Genomic DNA, 23,708 nt, shown 5'->3' with positions numbered 1-23,708 from the left:
CACGTTTACGTGTTCTTCAAGCACATCATGACTTTCCAGCAGCAGGGCACTTTGGATATAATAAGACTTTGGAACTCATATCAAGAGATTTTTGGTGGCCACAAATGTGGAAGTCAGTCAAAGACTTTGTGCAATCATGTGATATTTGTTCAAGATCAAAAATTCCTCGTCATCGACCTTACGGACTTCTTCAGCCATTACCTATACCAGAACAACCATGGTCTTCTGTTTCTATGGATTTCATCACAGATCTTCCAAGCTCAAGATCTTATGATTCTATATTTGTGATAGTAGATCGTTTCACCAAGATGGCACATTTTGTGTCATGTACAAAATCTATCACAGGTGAAGAAACAGCTAAGCTTTTCATTGATAATATCTATCGCTATCATGGATTACCTAAAGATATCATATTGGATAGGGGAACTCAATTTGTGTCAAGATTTTGGAGGACCCTTTTCAAGATTTTAAAAGTGGACATAAAACTATCTTCGGCTTTTCATCCTCAAACTGATGGACAAACAAAGCGCGTAAACCAAGTCTTGGAGCAATATTTAAGGTGTACTATCAACTACCAACAAGATGATTGGACAACCCTTCTGCCATTGGCAGAGTTTGCTTATAATAATACGGTACATTCTTCCACGCAACAAACACCTTTCTTTGCCAATTATGGCTATCATCCACGACTTGATACTTTTGATTTTTCAAAAGTTGATAATCCTGCAGCAGAAGATATGGCAAATCGGTTGTCAGAGTTACATGCAATAATGAAGACACAATTGAAGGAAGCTCAAGAACGACAAAAAATAAACGCAGATCTATATCGTAAGGAGCAACCACAGATCAACGTCGGTGATAAGGTATGGCTACTTCGTCGCAATATCAAGACTACTCGACCTTGTGACAAGTTGGACTATCGTAGGCTTGGCCCCTTTTCTGTTTCTGAACAGATCAACCCAGTTGCATATCGGTTACATCTACCAGAGTCAATGAAGATCCATCCTGTATTCCACGTATCTCTTCTTGAACCATATAAGATAGTGGATATATAAGGAAGAAGACAAATGCCACCGCCTCCTATAGAAGTAGATAATAATGAAGAATTTGAGGTGGAAGAGATATTAGACTCAAGGCGGCGCCAAAATAAGCTGGAATATCTTGTTCATTGGCGCGGATATGATATTAGTGAACGCACATGGGAGCCATCTAGGAATCTAGCAAATGCATCAACTAAAGTCAAAGTTTTTCATCAACGACATCCATCAAAACCAAGATGAAAATCTCTCTTATAAAAGAGACAAGATTGAGGCAAGATAACATTCAATTTCCTATCCTTGTTTGTAACTTCTTTGCATTTGTGACGCTAATTAGATGGAGAGCCAACAACCAGCAGATTCAACTCAAAAACCTTCGTTTGCTGACCTGCTGGACGAGGCATTACGATTGTCACAACCTTCAAGACGACGCAATCGAGATGAAGATCTTCAAAAACGACATGTTCTTCCTCGAACAGATGGTGAAATACAACGCGTTTGGTATCACGATTTGGGAAGGGACTCCCGATGTTTGGTGATTTTGCTAGAGGTAGGAACAACTCCTGATGGTGTTCCGAATATTCTATTCGAAGGAAGTTATGAAGGCCTCAATAATGATCAAATAACTGGGTGGTCTTCCCGCCCTGGTATGGGACACTACCGATGGTTGAGAGGCCCTATCAATCATCTTCGAAGAGAACAGAGATCAGAGTATGTGGCGAATACAATTCGTCGCATCATAGATTTCCTCAACATATGATGACCGCTCCTCGTGGAACTCGTCTCTAGAAGGGGGGGTAATGTCACGGCCATAATCATGTAAGCTAATAATTACATATAGAAATAGGTAGAAGTAAGTAAAAGTAGATAAAAGTAAGTTAATTGTATAATATTTCATATAGAAGCTTCCTAGAAACTTCCTAGACGCTGCTTTGACTTCATAGGTGTCTTTAATTGACTTTTTGGATTAGAAACGTGGTCAACAAGTTGGCCATGTGCCACACATGTTGTTAGCTTGAAGATCAAGCTAACTATGTGGCCCACACGTAGAAAAACTTGCCTTGTAAGTCAAGGCATGTGTCCTACAAAGTCAACACATATTGGAGGTCCTATAGAACGTCGCCACGTAGCCCCTAGTTAGATAGTATATATAGAGACAAGAGTGAAGGCTTCTTCACTCTTGTCAACTCCTTTCTTGCTTCTAGTCCAGGTTCAAGAGTCTTTAGTTTCTTGTCTTGTGGCAATAGCCATTCCAGTTTCCTTTTAATATACCTACTTGTTTATATTTTGACTTATTATATCGAGATAGCCTTTTGGTGTATATTTTTCCTCATCGAGTCTTTGTCCTTGACACCTTAATATCAAAGTCCTTCTAAACTCCTTATCAATAAATTCTATAACTTCTATTTTTAATTACAAAATTTAAACTAAAAACTTAAATAAATTAAATAAGTATTTTATTTTATTTTATTATAAATTATAATCTAAATATTCATAAAATTTGATGTTTTTTTTTTTACATATTATGCTACTTTCTAGCACAACATTGTAGAAATCTTTATAAAGTTTGTATACAAGATATTTTTGTCCAATTACAATAAAATCTTGTGGTTGGATGATGTATACTTCTTCTTTTAAATTGCCATGGAGAAACATAGTCTTAGTGATTATATGGAAAAATTTATAATTTTTTTGTGCTTCTAAGACTATTATCATATGAATTATGCTTCATTTTACTATTAGAGTAAAGATTTCTTCAAAGTCAATTCTAGATTGTTGTTCAAAACTTTGGACTATTAACCTTGGATTTTTCTTTTATAAGATACTTTTTGGTTTGAGCTAAGCCTTAAGTGTGATATGACTATTCAAGTATTATTTTTATACATAGATTTTATTTTATTTTTCATAGAGATCCTCCAACCAACATCCTTGAAAGCTTCAAAATATGAAAATGGTTTCCTAATAGGTAAAGTAATAAATCTACAAAAATAATCTTATATCCATTCTAGTAGCTTTATAGATTATTTTCTTAAGCAAAATGTAGAAGATGATATTATAGAGCTAATTGATAAGTGTTTGAATGATTAAGAACATGGGACTAGATCATCAACGTAATTAGATTTAGTAAAAGGGATATTATTGATATTGCAAGATGGCCAAGTATAAATATCATCAAAGTTTGTATAGTAAGGCATGATATTCAATATAGATGCTAATGTAGATATTTCTTTTGAGATTGATAGTAAGCTTGAAATTAATGTGGATTAAATTGGTGAAGTTGAAGTCAAAGTGAGTATGGAAGAGTCTAGGATATCTAAACTACCAAGAAATAGTATAGTAGTATTAGAAGTAGGTGTGGTCTTTAATTCTTCTTCATCATTGTTATTGTTGTTGTTGGAAATAGCTTCTTTTTAATAGAATAATTGAAGATCTTCAATGGTAAGATTTGTCATAGTGAGATCTAAGTTGAAAAAGCATGTTCCATCAAAAAAGACATTCTAAATAATTTGGATTTTGCAATCAGTAAGAAGATATACTTTATAATTCTTAGACTTGTCATCAATTCTTAAATACATTTTAAACTTTGTTCTTTATTCAAGCTTGTGTTATTATATGCTATCTTTTTTTATAAAGCAAAAACATCCAAAAAAAATTATTGAACTAACATCTATTTTTATATCATAGAAAAGATAATTAGGTGGCATACTTTAGTTTGCAAGAGTAGAAGTATAGTTAACAAGTTGCATAGTAGTGTGAGCTACTTTGGTCCTTAAAAATAAAAATATAATTCTACTTATAAGCATATTTTTAAATTTTTCTAATATGGTTCTATTTTATGTTTCAAACTACCATTTTATTGAAGTATATGAACAATCGATAATTGTGAAGTGATTCCATGTTTTTATAGGTACTTGAAAAAAAATTACAAAATGAATTCTCTTCTTCAATCGAATTAAAGTAAGAGGATGTATTCAAATGTTTTTTTTTCAATTAATACAAGAAATTTCTTAAACATGTCAAGATTTTAATTTTTTGAAATTATGAAGCATATCTAAGATTTTTTAGAAAAAATATTTATAAAAAAAAATAAAATAACATGAGTGAACTAAGGATTTAACTAAATACACATCTAAATATATGAATTCTAGTGGTTTTGTAATTCTACTCTTGGCTTATTTAAGAATTCTATACTTGGTTTGTTTTTTTTATAATAATGACTACAAATTTCAATTTGTATTAAAAAAGAAGTCTTGAAACTAGATGGTATATTTATAAGTATTCAAAACTTTTATAATTTAAGTAATTTAAATGTAAGTGCCAACCATCAATCAAAAAATTTGTAGTTTTGCTAGATGTTTCTAATTTGAGAAGTTCTATATCTTACCTATGTAGTATTGTTGTACCAGTGTTAGTATCAAAATTATGAGTAGATAATTATTCTAATTTATATAGTCTATTTTCACAATTTCATTAATCTTGGCATATAATCTTATGAGATTTAGTAGCAGATATGACAACATATTGTTTAAGTCCAAAAATGTAGAAGTTGCTAAGATTTGTAATTTGATTGATAGATAGCATGTTTCTCTCTAAACCAAGAACATAGAAAACTTCTTTGAGAGTTTTTATTTTTTCATTAGACATAGAAAAATTGATTGACCTTTGGTCTATAATTATATAGGCATTACCCTTAGATGATATGATTGTGATACTTTTGAAGTAATCTATCTAGTTGAAGATAAAATAGTTGACAATAAAAAGCTTTAAAGCACCAAAATCTAAAATCCATTTATTTTTTATTTTTTTTTCAAGCATTAGTAGCTCAAAGGTTTCTAAGATAGTTTTATTACTTAAGAAATCAATCAGATTTGGATCACCATAATTTTCTTTAATAATATTAATTCTATAACTATTGTGGATTAGTGATGTTAAAGAGAATCGACTTGAGTTTCTAGCAAATGAATGATTGTTGGTATACTCTTAATGAAAAATCATGTTAGCAAGTGCATAGCATATATTTGAAATATGACATTTTTTTTTGCATTGCGAAAAAATAAAGAGCTCTTATAGAAGGCCTTAATGATGATATCAAGGTCTTTGAAGCCTATTTGATAAACCACAATTTCACCCTTAATGATGCAAAGAGCCCTTATAGAGTTGATTATAATAGATGTTTTGAATTTTTATAAAAAAAAGGTTCATCAGTAAGTTCTTAAGATTTCTTAAGCACCACATTAGTTTCTTTTATATGAAGTCGACTCCACAACTCATCTAAAGAAGGTAATTATTTTTTATTTTACATGTGTATCATAATTTTTTCAAAATATTTTGATAAATGATTTGATATTTTGTAAAAAATGGCTTCTAAAGGTAGCTCTAGATTGATAACTTTTAAATCTTTAATAATAACATTTACATGTTGCATAAAAGAATTAACAACTTATTGTTCACTTATTTGAAAGTGTTCTCAATTATTAAATACAACCATAGTATCAAATATAGTATTGATGAAGAAGATTTTCTTAAAATGATTCCAAGCAGCTCATGGATCTTGGATATTAACAATGGTGTGGTGCAAGTCAAGAACTAGTAAAAATTTGAAGAAGGCTTCAAAATATCATATGCACTTGCAATTAATGTCAAAGATCCTACATGTAGCAATAATATCCTCAATTACCTTTTCCTTGTATTTCTTGTCTTATTCTATAGCAGAGTTATTTTTAGGTTCAATATGGTCCAATATATCTTCTTTTTCAAAGATGCTTTGCAATGTCATAGCTCAAAATTTGTAGTTTTTGAGTCTTATTGGCATTATTTCTTCAGAACAAACACTTTTATAAGTATTCATAGTGTATTGTATTTGGTAATGCTCAATGTATATTATACAAAGGAAACAAAGGAATAGAAGAGAAGAAAGAAATTGAAGTGTTATTGTATCATTAGAATATGTAGTTTGTAGAAAGCAATAAAAGAATGTATATTGATATTAGTTTTATCATAAAATAAGAGTTAGATGTATAAATTGGATAATACACTCTTATAGAGTTAGTATGGCAGCAAATAGAAAAATGAAGAAAGAAAACTTTAAATCAATGAAAAAAGAACTCAAGTTTTCAAAAAAATAATAATAATAAGCTAATACCATGTAAGGAAGTTTGCTCTGATACCATGAGAGAACAAATGTAAGATAATCAAACTAAATAGATTAAGTATAGTAATGCAAAGAACAAAAGTATAACATAATAATATATATAATCAACTTAAAACCAATGTAATACCACATGGTAAAAAAATATGGATTGAGATCTAAAACTATTGGATTATAACTACAATAGTGTGAAGTAGACCAATTGTAGTATTTGTAAGTATGATATGAATGATAAGTGAAATATGGATTGAACTCATTGTTTCAATATAGGCATAATTTTATAAATTAAATATCTTAGAATAAAGTTATTACTTATACCAATAACTTTATATGCCACTTCAAGTAAAAGTATTGTTATACCAAGAATTTTTTATTATAAAATTTAATTTGTATCAAAAAAATATGTATAATCTTAAGATTTATTTGGTTTTAGTAGAATTATAATAATCTTAGATCTTCTTGTCTAAGTAGTAAATTCGAATACTTTAATTTATTAGTCTAATATATAGAAAAATTATCAAGATTTACTTAATTAAGATTACTAATTTTTATAATAAAATGGTCATAGTACTATTTAAAAGATATCAACAAAGATGTTATATATGCTATCAAGTAAAAAAATTGGTTGGTATTTATCTAATTTTGTTTTATCTTTAATTGTGAAATTGTATTATATTTTGCTTAGTTGTAATAGAAAAAAAATAACACCTTATAAAAAAACTCCAAAAACTACTTATAATTAATCTTAGAATAAATTAAACTAAAAATATTTTTAAAACTTTGCACCAAATTTTCAAGTTCAAATGCCTTCTTATTAGCTATTTTTTCAATTGTATAATATAATTTCTAATTTAATATTTGGTTAATAAAAGAATTATGTCTTTTGCATAATCTTGCATAAAATACTATCTAATATAAATTAAATGATTTCAAAAGCCTTTAAAGAATAATTAAGAAAATTTTATAAGTTTCAATAAAAATTTCATTACATATGTTGTTATGAAATTTTATTGTATTAGCAAATCTTCCTATTAATTTTTTATTGATTAATTTTGTATTTTATAAATGTGTTCTTCAAAGTTATAAAAAAAAAAAAAAACTCCTAATACTAATCATATCTTTTCTTTGTAATACTAATACTTTGTAATACTAGTATCTTCTTAATCTCATATTTTTTTGTATGATTTATATTATGAATAAAAATATTTATATATCAAAAAAATATTCTTATCTTTAAAATAAATATATTTTTTAATTTTTGAGTTTATTTTATATATATTAAATAATTACGGTTGGTTTTTATTTATCTCTATGTAAAATACTTTTTTTTATACAATGCTATTATATTTATATATATATATATATATATATATATATATATATATATATAATTTTTTTAAATTATAAATTTTGGTGGAAGGTAGATAATTCTATTTTAAAAATGGTAAAAAATATCAAATAACCAAAAATCAAAACTCTTTTTTTAATTTTAGTATAAAAATTAGAATATAAAAATTATATATATATATATATATATATATATGTGATATTTATATACACTTAAAAAATGGTTCATGATTCTAAGAATTTTTATTAGTTCTTTAGAAATATTTATATTTTTTTTTTATGTTCATTGATTCTAAAATTTTCTTTATGTATAAATAATTATAATAAGATCATTGAAAATTAAATAACATTAAAATTTAACATTACTTTTGGTGTTCTAATGCCAATAATATAAAAAAAGAGTAATTTAATAAAAATAATGAGTTTATTTTAGTTTCAAATTTTTATCTTAATTTTCTTATTATATTTAGATAACATAAAATTTTATTTAAAATCAGTATGACTAATCTAATTTTTCTTATATTTTCATTATTATTATTATGTCTTTTTTTTAAAATAATTTTTTACTTTTTATGTTTTATATGTTGTAAAAGTGAATTTGTGGAGAAATTTATTACATAGCTGCAAGTTTGGATTTTTTCCATATTTTCTTAGTTCTAATTTATTGGTTTTCGTGTAGTATTTGTGTAACTTCTTTTTTCCTTATTATTGATAAAATCTCAACATTACATTTGAAGTTCCTTTTGCTTTGTATTTTATTCATATTTTTTTTGGTTTTGATTTGTTGATTTATCTAATGTGAATCATTTTTTTATTACATCTTATCCTCTTATAGATCTATCTAAAATTCACCACTTAGTAACCACCAATCACAATTGCAAATTCTTGTACTTCAATCTATTCTATTGTTGTATCAATAAGTTAATGATCATTTTCATCTTTAATAATATTTATAAGATACTTTGTGTGCTTAAAAATTTTATCCAATAATTTATTTTTTGTAAACAATTTTGATGGAAATATCTCCTTCTCTCCCCTATAAAAAAAATTATCACTGTAGCACTAATTTAAAAAAATGTTTTAACAATAACAATATTATTATTTACTTCAAAAAAAATTTAAATGATTTGAATTAAAAAACCCTAAATAACTATATAATATTCCTTCAGAAAAAAATTGTCCTAATAATATTAATGAGATGTTGAGGTTTTAGTTGTTTGAGGCAATTCAACACATTTTTGATGTCATGTTCTTCTTTTTATTCCATCTTCTCATGTTGTTGTTATACAATTGTGTTGCATCATGCAGCATAGAATCCTGATCCTCTGACATAAAAAATACTTATTTATTTATTCATACATTTACACAATCTGCAAACATCTCCATTGCAATAGTAACTCGCCCTAACCCTAAAACCTTATCATTGTGAATGAAATTCACTTTGAGTGTGATAAATATACTTTCTTATTCCACTAGATCTGATGGCACAAACATTCAGATTCCACAAAACAAGTGCAGCTGTGGCCATGCCAGATAACAAGCATTCCAACAATATTCCTCACATCACCAATTGTGGAACCCCCACAACCCAACTTGTCCCCCTTGTACATTGAACTTGCACACTTCTCATATTTTGATTTTTTTTTAAACTACATTTTATGGCTGTTTATGAATAGGTCCTTCTTTTTGTTTCTGTGGTAGTCTTTCAATAAAGATCCTTTTTATAAATTGGTGGAATGAAAACCTCCGCTTTGAAACCTATTTGACCCTAAAATCAAGACAAAAAAATGAAATAAAAAGTAATGTAAAATATCATGCAAAAATTGGCCCCACATGATGTGTCAAGTAGGTTACATGGCAAGCCATATCTGACAGCTTGAATTTGACCACCTTCCCACTTAAGTCAATTTTGTATAGGGCACATGTAGCTATTGGTAAGGAGAATGCAAAATATGGCTTATCAATGTGCAAAAAGAAAATGGACCTTATGGAAGGAAGGAGCTTGTATATAATTTTGGCTTACTTTCTCATGGTGATGTGTTCTTCTAACAAGTGGACCCTTTGTTTGTTTCATTCATGATGGTTGAATATCTCGACATACATTCCATCCTCCGTATCTTGTGAAGAAATATGTGAATAAAGAAGAAGAAAAATAAATTAATTAAGTCAATTGTGATGAGAAATTAATGCTCGAGGAGCTAACCATTCTTAATATTTGTGGAATAGGAAAGACATGAATGATAAGAGGTTAGGCATGAGAAGAGTGTTATAATTCTAGGGTTTAGTTGTGAAGAAAGGTCAATGAAGAGACATGTCTAATCTCTTGAATTCTAGTGAATTGAGAACTTGGAAGAGTAGAGGAGATTTGCACATTCACATAATAATTTTATTTCTAATCTTTGAATAAATAACATTTATATGTATGAAAAATGAAATAAATTTACATCTAAAATTTTGAAATTGAATTTCTCATCATTTATACCATCATAGAATTACAAATGAGTAAACAATTGAAGCGTTTTTGCTCTTAAGGTTTTATTTTTATTTTTTTCATTAAAAACTCATCATTTACTGAGATACAGATCACAAGCTCAAATAATAGCAATTAAATTTATAACCATAAAATTCGTATCACAATTTTAAAAGCATACAACTCTTTCTTTCAATTAAATTGTACCTTATTAAACAAATTGAGTACAACATATGGATTTCATATTAAAAACTTAAAGTCAAGCCAAGTGGGAGGAAAATAATAATAATAATAATAATAAAATGAAAAACCTCCATGCATAACAAGGTACAAAGCAAATGAGATTCAATCATATTTCTCTTATGGTAATTTTTTTTTAAAACCATTTTTGAATTGTATTCTCACTTTTAACCGAGTTTGGTACTTCACAAAACAAAAAGACAAATCAACGCCTTATGTGGCTTTATTTCAAAAGAAATAGAGATTTTGGGCATCTTCACATTGTAATTTGTTTTTAATGTACAAGAAGAGAGAAACTCTTGCACACATGATATTGAATTTTAGCAACATGATCAACAGAAGAACAAAATTGGGTTTACAAAACTTTGTAATATTTGGTAAAAGCAATGAAGAAGATAAATTTGCTAAAAGGAGTGAATTCATGGACAAGATTATTTAAGTGGTTCATTTACTAATAAAAATCAACATTATGTAACTGAAATTTTTCAAGTACTTGAAAATCTTTCTTACTTAAAACTGTCTATTGCGAAAATTTGAGGTTCAAAAAGTGCCTATTGTATAATTTCATCATGTATTGCAAACTGTGAAAAATCGCAAATTCTGTGGTAGTTTGAGCATACAATTTCTATAATTATGAGTGTTCTTTAAAATAACGCTTCATTCTTTGGAATTTGAAAATCACAATTCTGTATTCAAAACGCCCATCTTTATTCATGAAATGAAACATTCATTTTGCCTAATTCTTCCAACTTGTACACATTGCAAATTCTTCAAATATCAATGCACAACTTTGATAGCTCCTTTGCTGCTAAAAACAATATATTCTAGGGCAAGAAAAATGTAGGGATATATCTATAGTGAAGCATACAACTTAAGGACAAAGGAGAAAATAATAATAATAATAATAATAATAATAAAAATAATAAAGTCGATGAATTACACGCAGATCTCAAAGACTTTGTATTAATGCAACGCTTGTGCACACGTGAGCTCCACAACTAGCGAGGCCACTGGGCAACCCTATCCAACTGGGGGCGCCAGATGACGTCAACCCTACCCTACTGCCGACCCCGGCAAAGTGAGCTGGCGCCAGGGAATTGCCACGCTGGACGTCCAGTCAGCCGGCGCGGTCCCGTTTGACCCCGCTGGCGTGCCCTCGTAGATAGCTGGCAGATAGTCCTACGTGGACACGCCAGCTACCCTGGTGGTGAGGATTTTCTGGAGACCCAATTGCAAGAATGTATCTTACAAGTGGACCCCCATAGGACACAAGAGAAAGATATTAAAATTGAAATGAGTAGCTCCATCCACATTTATTTGTAAATATATATATATATATATATATATATATATAAGAGTTTTTTGTTTTATTTATTCAGAACATTTATTTGCAGCTATTTCTTTATCCATTATGTGTCAAAGAATGATGTTTTGTCAACAAACAAAATGTTCAAATCCCATCTATCTCATACATTGACTTTCTTTGCATGCATTCAAATATTAGGTCCTTATTTTATATTTTAAAAATAAGAACCTAAACTATGTAGGTGGAATTCATGGGTCAAAGTGTGGGGCTTTTTGGCATCAGCAAGACTTTTTACAACAAACAATGATAGAATTTGAGTATGGGCTTCTTCTCACATGATTGCAAGCTTTCATAGCCTTACCTCTCCATATATGGATACATAGAACTCAAATATGTATGTATGTATATATATATATATATATATACACATATTGCAATAAGAATACTCCAAAACAGCACAATCTCTTCATAAAGGTTTGTTTTCATTTGTTCACTTATCTATCATTATTATTATTAGTAGTATAAATATTTCTTCACCAATATTTCTTGTTCATTGCTCATTGGATAAAAAGATTTAAGCCAAGTTTGTTAACTTATTAAGATGGGATGAATTAGCATGTGTTTGTGTGTAGAGATAGAGGCTGTTTTCAACAAAGGATGATGTGGCATTTCACCTCAACCCTAAACCAAAACCAAGTCAATGACATGAGCTAGATAGTTCATTGGGTTCAGTGTTGGCTTTGGATAACTGTTCCAGATGTTTCCATAAATAGGAATTTTATTATCATCTGTCTTCAATAAAACCCACAACAACATTTAGTATCAAATCTACAACCAATAAGTGGCCCTACTAAAGGCTAGAAAACTTATTGACCAAGAAAACTTCAAACTGTTGCCGATATTTTATTGTGCACATCGGAGTTGCTTAAATAATGAAATTTGAATTTAACCACCTCATGCACAAAAAGTCCTAATTCAAGAGTTGTTTGAGGATTTTGATATATGCCACATCTCATTCCAACAACTTCTAGTCTGTCAAGTTAAAAATTTTAATTTGGTATTTGGAATTATCATTCATCAATATTATTATTATTTTAGGTTATTTTCGAAATATTCTTTGCTTCAAGTTTTTATCAAGAAAAAATTCCAAATGAATAGAGACTTTTTTATTATTATAAATCTTCAAAACAATGATAATGATAGCCGTTGAATAAACCAATTATGATATTTTGGTTTTAGATTAAAATCACACTATTTTTTTATTTTTTGAAAAGAGTGTATTTGAATATATATATATATATATATATATATATATTATGTGGTTTGTGTGTATTTGTAGTACTCTGTGCGCTACAAATCGTTTTTTTAGAAAAAAACATAAAATAAAAAATATTAAAACATTATTTTTTCTATCTTGTTTGAAAATAAAAATAAAAATAATCTAAAGAACCATTAATGCAACACAAGCACATAGAGATCCCATGGAGTTGAGAATTCAAAGTTTGTCATTTCAATCAACTATAAAGATGTGCATGGAAGTCATGAAATTATTTGACTATCAAAACAAACTTGTACACCATAGTCAAATCAGAGCAGATAAGAGAGCATTGAATCTTGAATGTATTCTTCAAAAAAGCTCAGTTGTGTTGTTGGTTACAAAACTACAACTAATTATGAAATGAGATTGCTCTATACATAAATAAAAATAAGACAACACTATTAAAGTGAATTTTAAAGGCAGCAATCTACCTTAGAAAAATTGCAACTTGAAATGAAATCTCCATTTGAATTTGAATACATTTGTGAGAAAATTGATATACTCATTCTTTATTTTTAATGTTGCATTAGTAGTCTTTTGAAGTCTTACACGCCAAAAACATGATGCAAAATAGGTGCATGAAATAAAACCCCCAACTTTAAATTCTTGTGTACGCAAAACAATCATCTTAAGCATTTACCATAAATTTCCAAATGAAATTATATATATATATATATATATATATATATATATATTCTTTAGGAAATTGGCAGGTTGGTACCAAGAGGTTGATGGTGAAAATCCCCGGACGTTTATGAAATCTCTAACACTGCCTGACGAAAGCTAGCACAGAAGTAACGACTCCTCATGTGTTCAAAAAAACGAAGAAGAAAAGAAAAAAGAAAGCAAGATAAGAAACTCTCTCTAGCTTGTATCGAAAGCAATAAAGTAATAACATAATAACCAACAATAAAAACAATCCAACACATGATGGATCCGGATGAGCAGACCTTGGAAGTGGGGTTGTTGTTGCAAGAATCAGTCGGTCAAGCAGCTGCAACGCAATGATCCCTCGAGGCCCCCTCCGTCCCACTTGGGTCCGCTGCGGGAGCGACATGATCGATGAACATGCACATGCACTGGCGCCGGTGCGCTGCTGGAAGCAGCAGAGCAGCGCAACCCCTCCAGTGTCGGGTTGTTAAATTCTGCTTTAGTGGACTATAATAATCCGCCTCCACATCAGCAAGTCATGGGCTTCGACCCATATTGCTTACACCAGCACCCGCAGCACTAGCAGGACCAGCAGCAACGGCGACGGCGCCTTCGAGATTCACTGTTGCATCTGAACTAGGATTCGTCCCGCTCCAATTGGGTCATGATCGCCGCCGCGTGGTTCTGAACCCCAGCTCGCTCCCCCACATCGACCCCATCCCGACATCAGGGGCGACCTCACTCCCCCATCGCACGTTCAGCGTCGAAGCAACACCCCTGGCATCATCCAGCACCGCTCGATGCAACCGCCGCTGCGCATCGACTGGTCACTTTAGTTTCGATTTGCGGCCAACGCGGCGTCGATTCTAACCGTCGCAGCCGCGGCATTGAAATGCTCGTCGATTTGCTGTTGATTAGGATATGGTTATTTATGGCCAGTCCGCTGCCGTGGTGATGCTGCAACTAGTCTTTGAATGTGGCGTTCTGCATCGGTGTAAGGCAGGCACCGGCGCGTGGTTCGCAGACTGGTCTCTCGACGATTTCTGGGTCGAGTGCTGAGTTTGCAGTTTTCGATGCAGGGGAAATACTGGATTTACCTGATTACTCGGTTGAATTTCCTCGTTACCGGCAAGCCACGAGTGTAGATTGTGTGTCCGATGCTGAACCTTGATCACAGAACTGCACACGAAGTGTGCAGAATAATTTATAATGTACAGGTGAAGAGAAAGTAAATATTGATAGGTTTAAATTTTAACAATGTATTGGGTTGTTTACTTGGTAACGAGTAACATAATATTCTGGCTAGTATGTTTAAATTTTATATGCCATCTTCCGCCACTTCCTAGTTTGGGTTTATACTCATAAAACTCGGTGCTTATCAAAATCTTTGCTTTTCTTACAAATTCTGTGATCAACCAACTTTATATTTGTCTTTGTAAAGAACAGAGAATCGAAATGACAATAGTTTCTTTTGATTTGTTTATGATTCTTATCGTTGTAAAGTGTGTTTTATAATCTTTGATACAACAGTGAACAGTAATGAGTTTGATACAGCATATCGTCACAAATATCATAAGACCCATTAAACAATATCATATAAACCAAAGGATAAAACACCAGAATTACGATCTAAATTTAATATTTTGTTTCTTTGTCTCTTGAAACCAAAGATAATGGAATTCATTGTTTGATGCATAGGCAAACATGTACTCATCTGAGGAGAAAAAAGAAGTGTATACATAGGCTATTGTGAGGCTGGGCATTGGACCATGTTGACGAACAAATGGATACAAACTTAAAACCTAAATCTACAGACAAAATTGGAGTTAGAAGATGAGAGAGGGGGAGCCCAAACTCAACAGCTTCCAGTGATTTATATGGGCTGGTATTTTTCAATAAATTAGTAACACTATTACAAATAATAACAATAACGACAACCCACAAGAAGAAAGTGGTAAAAGAAAACACCAAACATGTTGTGTAATCTCAAGACATGCTAACTTGTTGAAGAAGAGTTGCTCATGTAGCTCTTGAATAGGCCCTTTGTACATAAATCCACTTCATTGGGATGAGATTTTAAAAATAGTTAAAAAAAAAAAATGGTAGGATGGTGGCACATCATGATCATTGAGACATGATTTTTGGAAGTCCCAAAAACACAATTTTTTTTTTAATAAGTTTTTTTTTTTGTAATTTTATTTTATTTTAAAAATCAATACACACACTCTTGCACACTAGTAAATTCATACAATTTTATGATTTCCACTTGTGCTCTAATGTTGCCTTACTCCCTCTCACTTCATTCTTTTGTAGCATATACTAATCCATCCATTCACCTATCCACATACCCATCCATCCAAACCATTCATTCATCCATTTCTCACCTTCAAGCAGATGGTTTAGGGTTTTCAGGGTTTAGTGCTCGTGGTTTTAGTTTCAGTGTTTAATGCCTAAGGTTTAGAACTCATACTGCAGTCGTATATTGCATGAATAAGTTGTGTAGTTGGGTTCTTGTTATACCCATTTCTTATTTTTTAATTTTTTACATTCTGTTATTTATTTATTTATTTATTTATTTTCTTCCTATGATTCATTGGAGGAATTTGTATTTCAGACACTATTTAGTACAATCATAAAAAGTGAATGATCAAGTTGGCTAGTACAGTATTCATGGTAAATTTAATAATTCATATATTATTATCCAATTAAAAATATCAATTATAAATGGTATATATAATATTTTTTTTATTCACTGACCAACTACACTGTTTTAGTGAAACAATATGCTGTTTTTGATTTTTGTTCTCCTCTACAAGTCAATGCTGATGCATCATTTCATCCAGAGAAATAGGTATAAACTATTTTATATCTTTTTCAGATGAAAGCTGCTATTGCAAAAGTCTAAAAAAAAAATAAAGAAAAACAGATTTAAATTCTGTGCATGTGACTGAAGAAGCAAAAGCATAAGGTTGATGTAAAAATTTGAATCTAGTTTTGGAAGAGCTGCTCGAGACTTGAAGATTACAGTAATAAATCAACTATCAAACAATGATAAACTTGAGATTTGGTTACTGCTCAAAGCTCCAAACTATCTTCCAAGTTTGATATTTAGCTGCTACTGATCAATGTATTAATGTCCAACAGTTTTTGCATGTAATTAAATGACAAATTATTATTATTATTATTATTATTATATGTTTTTCATTATTATAGTTACAAGAACTGCTGATGATCATGTGTCAATAAAAGTATAACCTTTTTCATTTAAAGAATTCTTAGATTCTGGAGATTACTTCAAAAACTCAATTAGAAAACATAATACACTACTTTAAAAGTAGTGTATTATATATTTTAAAAATAAAATTGGCTGTTTGAAATTGTAATATAAATAAGCACGTTTAAAAAACACAAGATAAAAAACATAATAATAATAATAATAATAATAATCATAAAGTCATATTTCAAAAAATGTGTTATTCCAGAGGTGAACCTCTTGTTGTTGGTTTTGTTTTGTTTTTTGTTTTTCTTACATTACTCAATGAAACAAATTTATTACAACTTATCATTATTAACAACTTCTGCGAACGACAAAGGCTGCACAAAACTCAATGGTTAGGTACACTACAATCACATTTAATGAACAAGCAAATGCATCTGTTATCAACCACAAAAACAGTTCATGTACACTCCACTTCAATCTCACGTTGAAAAAGGATACTTTTCCTGAACTTCATACAAATTTCCAGTTAAAATCATTACTACTGAAACGAAAAACAAGATCATGGCCAATGAGAAGACTTGTTTCATATCCCATTCTTTTCTCTTTCAGTGAGGTGAAATCCATCCTCCACATAAGTAGTTCTATTATTATTTTTTTATCATGATATTGATATGTTTATAAATAAAGTAAGAGACTGGGAATTTCAAAACATTGAGTGCTCTCCTCGGAGCGGAGCCTCATGTGTCGAACTGCATCAGTCGTGGTTGACCAATTATCGATCGGTAGCCACCAGCATCCGCACTGCGTCGATGGCAGCTCTAGCATACGTTTGTTTCTTTGTTTGTTTGATTGGTTGATCGATAGTGTGAGAACCTCTTTCCGGTGATCATTTAGTGCTCTGCTGGGGTACTGACCCCGCTACTAGCTCTAGACACATGTTCGGCGCGACAACTCAGACTCCGGACGTCCGTCCGATGCGTCGCCTTGCACCGCGATCTCGAGTTGCGCCGTGTTTCAGACGAGCGTGTCCTTGAACAGCCCCAATTGGATCGTTCGGAGCTGGTGAACCTGGAGAGCCAGTCTCTGCTTCGGCGCTCACAAACCTGTGTCGTAGTAGGATCCTGGTTTTGTCAGAGCTTTAAAGGTTCTGGGCCAGGTTACGGTATCAGACGTCGAAGCATGGTTTGAATCTTTGAACATTTTGGGTCGATCCAGAGGGTGGGTTTGTGAGCGTTTTGTTTGTGTGGAGCTCGTTGGGAGGACCTGCGACAGTGGCTCTCGAAAGCTGCCGACGCCAGTGGAGCTGAAACTCTCTGGGGGCTGGGGGTGTTTTTGGTGCTGGACTGTTGCCTCGCCCGTAGAAGACAACTTCGTGGATATCTGAACAGGAGATGTTTGCATTGTGGGGATCGTGCACGTGTAGGGTGTCATTAAACTTCCTGGTTGTAGCTTCGGTGTTTCGGTCCGTGACCTGTCTTGAAACCGCCGCTCGGGTACCTTCAGGACTGTAACCATGGAGGTTCCCCCACGCATGGACACAGATGAATTGGGATCTAAAGGGCGCTGCCCGGTGCCCTGCCCTGTGTTCCCCGGAACGCCCGTACCGGCATTACTCTTGAAATATGATATCGAAACTCTTGTGCAACCGACTCCTCAGCAGGTTGAAGCGTATGAGCTTTACCTGCACCTCCCTGAGCTGAGGCGGCTATGGCGGGCAAGAGATTTTCCGTCTTGGGAAAACGAAAGCGTAGTAAGACCTGCTTTACACAGTTTAGAGCTGGTCTTCCGCGTGATATCAGGCGTTCTGTGCGACACTCGGCCCTACATAGATCGCGACGAGTGGCTTCGTAGACTGGAATCGCTTGCAAACTTGCAGCTGGAAGTTCTAGCTTGCATCGTAGAGGGAGATGAGGGGGCGCCCACGTCCAATCTCTCTAATTGTTGTAGTTCCGTGGGAACGGAGTCGGTAGTGTGGCACAAGTCTGGTTCGAAGCCCATCGTGAGCAGGCTCAGCAAAGAAAGCTTGTTGCCCCGCCTTGCTGCTTGGAGGACTGCGCAAAGCGTAAGCTTTCGGTTACATTTTGCCATTGAGGGTCAAATGGCGCGGGCACCATTCACTCTTGGCCTTGGGGAGCCTAATCTCGCTGCCAAGCCGGTTTTAGAGTATGACAAAATTTGCACCCCTCTTGAGGTATACTACTTCTGCAGAACTTTTTAATCCTCGCTTGTTGTTAGGATTTGGACAGAACCTCTCAATTAGGTCTGCACTTACAGATTTGAAATTTAATGGAGTTTCTTTGTGTCAATCAGTCGCCAACGGTAGGACTTTGCCTCTTTGATTTACCTCTGCTCTGGATTATAAATTTTTGGTTTTCACAAGGTTCGGGACATTCTATTTCACAATCTTATTCTGCTCATTTTTCTCAGTAGTGCAGGCATTTTAGACGAGCTTTAGTATAGTGAACTACCCCAATCGGAAAACGCCGTGATCGATTTCACTTAATTCGTGTCGTATGCATTGCATTCGCAGCATTAGTTTCCATGCCACAATCATTTCATAGATCTTTTCTTAATGGCGTTGAGTACTTTCACGAAGGAATCTTACGGAGAGTTTCTATTGCAGGTTTATGCGTGCAGACAAGTCATGTCTGGGCATCCTGAAGATCACACGCTTTCGACTGTACATCAAATCATGGAGGCATGGTTGGAAGTAGCTTCCGGCCTGCTGCAGAATGTTGAGAGGATGGTCAAAGCAGGAGATATTGGATTAGCTGCCAAGAATTGCTGGATCATCGAGCGAGTGTGGAAGCTTCTCATTTCCACAATGGATTTACTCCAAATCATGGACCCGGACGATTTCATGCGCTTGAAGGAGGAGCTTGCAATTTCCCAGGATGAGACAGCTGTCAGCACAGAACATATTGGCGGAGGTGAGATAACCCTCATGTTCTCAATGTGTATGATCCTTTCAAACTGAGCTTCCTTGCGTCAATGAGTCGCAATTTTTAGTGCTGATGAGTTGTGAACTCTTCAGGTGCATACTGTTTGCGATCCACAAAGCTACGACAAATCAGTAAGGGCTGCAAAGACCTTCGGCATCTGGTCCCCAAGGTGGTGGGAGTAGAGGCTGATCCCAAAGGCGGTCCAAGGCTCCTGGAGGCAGTGATGGATTTGCTCCATTCGCACGGGATGCAAACTCACATAACTCCGCCATTCCGGCGACCCTTGGCCTACCACTCGTCTACAATACATTTACTCCAAGCCTTTCAAGCGGTTGAGGCAGCAGTTCGGCAGTTTTACTTCTCATATCAGCAGCTAGTGATCGCTGTCATGGGCAGCGGAGAGTACAAGGCAACTGCACAAGCAGAAATCTCTGCCGCAGATGCATTATCTCAAATATACTTCGAGCCACCATACTTTCCCAGCCTTGATGGCGCAAAGACTTTCCTAGGTAGCTACTGGCATAATAACCCAGAGCTCGAAGAGGGCGCTATCATGAGGCAGCTCATGTTGGAGAAGACTACGCGAGATGCCCTAACTGGAGACTCTAGCAAGGCTTCTAGTGATAGCAATAAGACTGACGCAGTCGAAGAGCAAATACAAAAGGTACACAGCCTATTTTTCAATAGAATTTTAGGGAGCTAAAGAATGAAGCTACATTATTTTGGTCAGTATTGGGATCCTCTGTGCTGATATTCTGTTTGTGCTTCTCGGTTTTACAGACTTCTGGATCTATGCGGAAGACCCCAGGATCTTTGCAGAAGAAGCAGTCTTACGCGACCCTTGCTTTCATGTATCAAGGAGCCATGGGGGCTTGACATGACTGTGCCGATGGATGTATCAGCGTGGGATTGTCAACTGTTCCTCTAACAAGCGGAGGATATTATCAAAGTTAGCCATCAACACGGGGTGGTGGTAAGCAATCCTTGGGGCTATTGCCTCTTCATTTGGAGCTGAAGTGGGTGCTTGCCTTTGGTCCCTTCTCCTCCCGCACATGCGCACACACCCACAGAGTTCTCATGCTAAAGGGGATTTGTGCCTGTTTTTAACCTGCACTCCCCGATTCTATACTTAGAGGATTACAGGTTTCAGTGGGTCATGGATTCTTTATGACTGCAATGAGTGCAGATAATGTCTTCGGACTTCGACGGCCCTCGACAGATCTGTTATTGGTAGACAGACGTAGAGTCCACCATTGTCACGGAAATTGTGTGTTTCGGTTCCATTTGTTTTCTCATTTTACTGTGGTAGATTTGTACATTACATTATTACGGAGTGCGAACGTTTTTGTGTATATTGTTCCCGCTTCAACCAACCTCCTAGCTACGAGATTGTAGCGGCAACTACAGAGTTAGCTATGTGCAGCAGAAAGTTATTGCTATTATTTTTGTGACTGCCAATAAAAGCATTATGCTTTATTGCTTTTTGCAGCTATTATCTGATTGTTTACATCTTGGTACATCTCGCAGCCAGGTTTACTTGTCCAGTTTCAGGACCTTGGCATCCTTGTACTCAATTGAACTGCATGCTCCTTTCTGAATACGTGAACGTCCTCCTTTAGACTTTTTCTGAGACAGTGACCTAAGTGCCCAGCATTTTTTCACAGCAGCTTCAAATTCATCTTCCTTTGGAGGAGAACAAGAATAATTGCACATTCATACCCATCATATCCTTCAGAGACGTTGTAATTCTCCTTGGTACTCACAGTCAGTTTTTTCGTCATTCAGCGTTAACAAAAATCTCAAAACGGCTGTTGAATCTGATTTTAATCTCGTTAACTCATCCAGCTTTCATGAGTAAACAGTTCAGAAGCCCGTGGAGAAGTTATTTTATCATAGTTATCATTGTCAGATCCTCTACAACCTCAACTACTCGACCAGTTCCCACCTCTGATTCCGAACATTGGCAATCCCAGCAAATTCCAGACTGTCCAACTATTGGGAGAATTATACTGTATAATACACTAGTCTCATGTGTAGAATACTATCTACTCTATATTGACCTTACACCAAGAGTTGTGACTCTTGGTGTCACTGTGGTACACACAATATATATATTGTGTGTCAATTGATCATATTAATAATAATAATAATGACGTTTTCAACATGGTATCAGAGCTATAGAAATATTCGATCCTTAGAATAAGCTTTGGTGAATGCTTTATTAAGAAAATAATTGTTGAAATTACAAAAATAGTTTATAATGAAAATAATATCAATACAATTCATTATAATAGCAAAGGTTGATGAAGAACTAGAAGTTCATCAAACCATGAAAAGCAATTCGAGACCTAAAAATGGCAACATACAAACTATAAGCAAAGATAAAATTGAATTGATCAAAAACAAATTTATAAATAATTATAATTCAATTTCAAATTAAGAATATTGAAGATGACACAAAAAGTGGACATTAATCATGTTCCAAAATTCAATGGTTCATATTTTAACATATGGAAACATAGACTAATATTAGTTTTTAAGACTGAAAAGTTATGGCCCATAGTAAGTGGTGAAGAACTCTTACCAGTGGAACCAACGGAAGCTGAAATTGCTGCCGGAATCCCAGCTTTACCTACCATAGGAGTAGGGAGTATAAGCGCATGGGTAGACAAGGATACCTTGTCTTTAACCATAATTAATAATTGCATAGGAAACAATATTGTTTCACATATACAATCTTATATATGAGCAAATTCAGCATGGCAAGAATTAGTAAAAATATTTGAATCACATGATGCAATAACTAAGATGTATTTAAAAGACAAATTATACACCTTAAAAATGAAAGAAGGTGATAGTGTTATTAAACACATACATACCTTCAGAGCACATATGGAACAATTGTTGGCAGCAGGATCAGAAGTTCCAAATGATGAAGCAATTCTCACTTTAATGAGAAGTTTGCCTCTAAGTTATAGATCCTTCATTAGCTCCTTAAGAAGGTAGCCTGGGATTACATTAACATCCTTGATAACAGATTTGATCCAAGAAGAAACACTCATGAGAAACATGAATTTAACATTTGATAATAATTCAGCCTTGTATGTAGGTAAGAAATTTCAGAATAATAATAAGAAATCTTATTTTAATAAGAATTTCAGGAGGAATTCACAAAGAGAGACTAGTATCTCCAAACCACATGAAAAGAGTAATTTTGCTATTAAGAAATGCTTTTTCTGCAAGAAAACAGGTCACTTGATTAAAGATTGTAGAACAAGAATAGCAAGTAAAAATTGTAATAACAAAAAAGAAACAAATGTTGCTACCAAAACAAATAAACTATATGTGGCAACACTTACAGTTAAAGAAAACCCAAATTTAATGTGGTATGTGGACTCGGGAGCAACTCAACATATGTGTCATGAATTAGAAGGATTTGTTAAATACATCAAAAGTGAAGACAAACAAATTGTCTACTTAGGAGATGATACTACATCATGTATAATTGAAGGACATGGTGATGTAAATATCAAACTTACAAATGGTGATGAAAAGATCATACCTGATTTATTACATATACTTAGACTTGTAAAGAATTTATTCTTTGCCAAACAATTAGTTAAGGCAAGAGGAAAAATTCGCATAAGAGCTGGCACCACTACACTTATAAATAAATTTGGTCAAACCATTGGAATATGCAAATTAAACCCTGATTTATATGAATTAGGTATATCTATACTTTCAAACAAGCCTCAAATTGCTATTCCAGCAACAATATAATTAAATAAAGCTAATTTGTGGCACCTAAGACAAGGACACATAAATCCTCAAAGACTCAAATAAATACAAACCATGACAAAGGAGATTGATTCCTTTGATGAAAGAAAAAATACCTTATGCCAACCTTGCATAGAAGGTAAAGAACATAAAGAAAATTTTTCTACACAATGTGCACAAAGAGCTATCCAATTGTTAGAATTTATACACTCTGACATTTGTGGACCTATGCAAGTAGGCACACATTCAGG

The 23,708-nt window shown here is 33.3% G+C and overlaps 1 protein-coding gene and 1 long non-coding RNA gene across 3 annotated transcripts; both read left to right on the top strand.

Annotated features, from left to right (window-relative positions):
* The first annotated feature begins 10,268 nt into the window (after positions 1-10,268).
* Positions 10,269-12,502, top strand: LOC141045085 (uncharacterized). Of its 2 annotated transcripts, none has more exons than XR_016501785.1 (3): positions 10,269-11,450; positions 11,791-11,866; positions 12,182-12,502. It is a non-coding gene; the product is annotated as an uncharacterized LOC141045085 (long non-coding RNA). The 2 variants fall into 2 exon arrangements; XR_016501784.1 differs by having other exon boundaries at positions 10,269-11,540.
* Positions 12,503-17,917: 5,415 nt separating this feature from the next.
* LOC112278984 (nematode resistance protein-like HSPRO2) lies at positions 17,918-21,173 on the top strand. Its single transcript, XM_024512972.3, has 4 exons — positions 17,918-18,929; positions 19,362-19,668; positions 19,773-20,344; positions 20,461-21,173. Exons 1-4 carry the CDS (start codon positions 18,252-18,254, stop codon positions 20,554-20,556), a joined length of 1,653 nt encoding a protein of 550 aa, XP_024368740.1. The 5' UTR covers positions 17,918-18,251; the 3' UTR covers positions 20,557-21,173.
* Positions 21,174-23,708: the final 2,535 nt, after the last annotated feature.

Source organism: Physcomitrium patens, chromosome 2 (genome assembly GCF_059467195.1).
Source record: "Physcomitrium patens ecotype Gransden chromosome 2, ASM5946719v1, whole genome shotgun sequence".
Classification (NCBI taxonomy): Eukaryota; Viridiplantae; Streptophyta; class Bryopsida; order Funariales; family Funariaceae; genus Physcomitrium; species Physcomitrium patens.
Note: the sequence above shows the minus strand (reverse complement) of the source record. Positions and strands in the feature narration are given on the sequence as shown.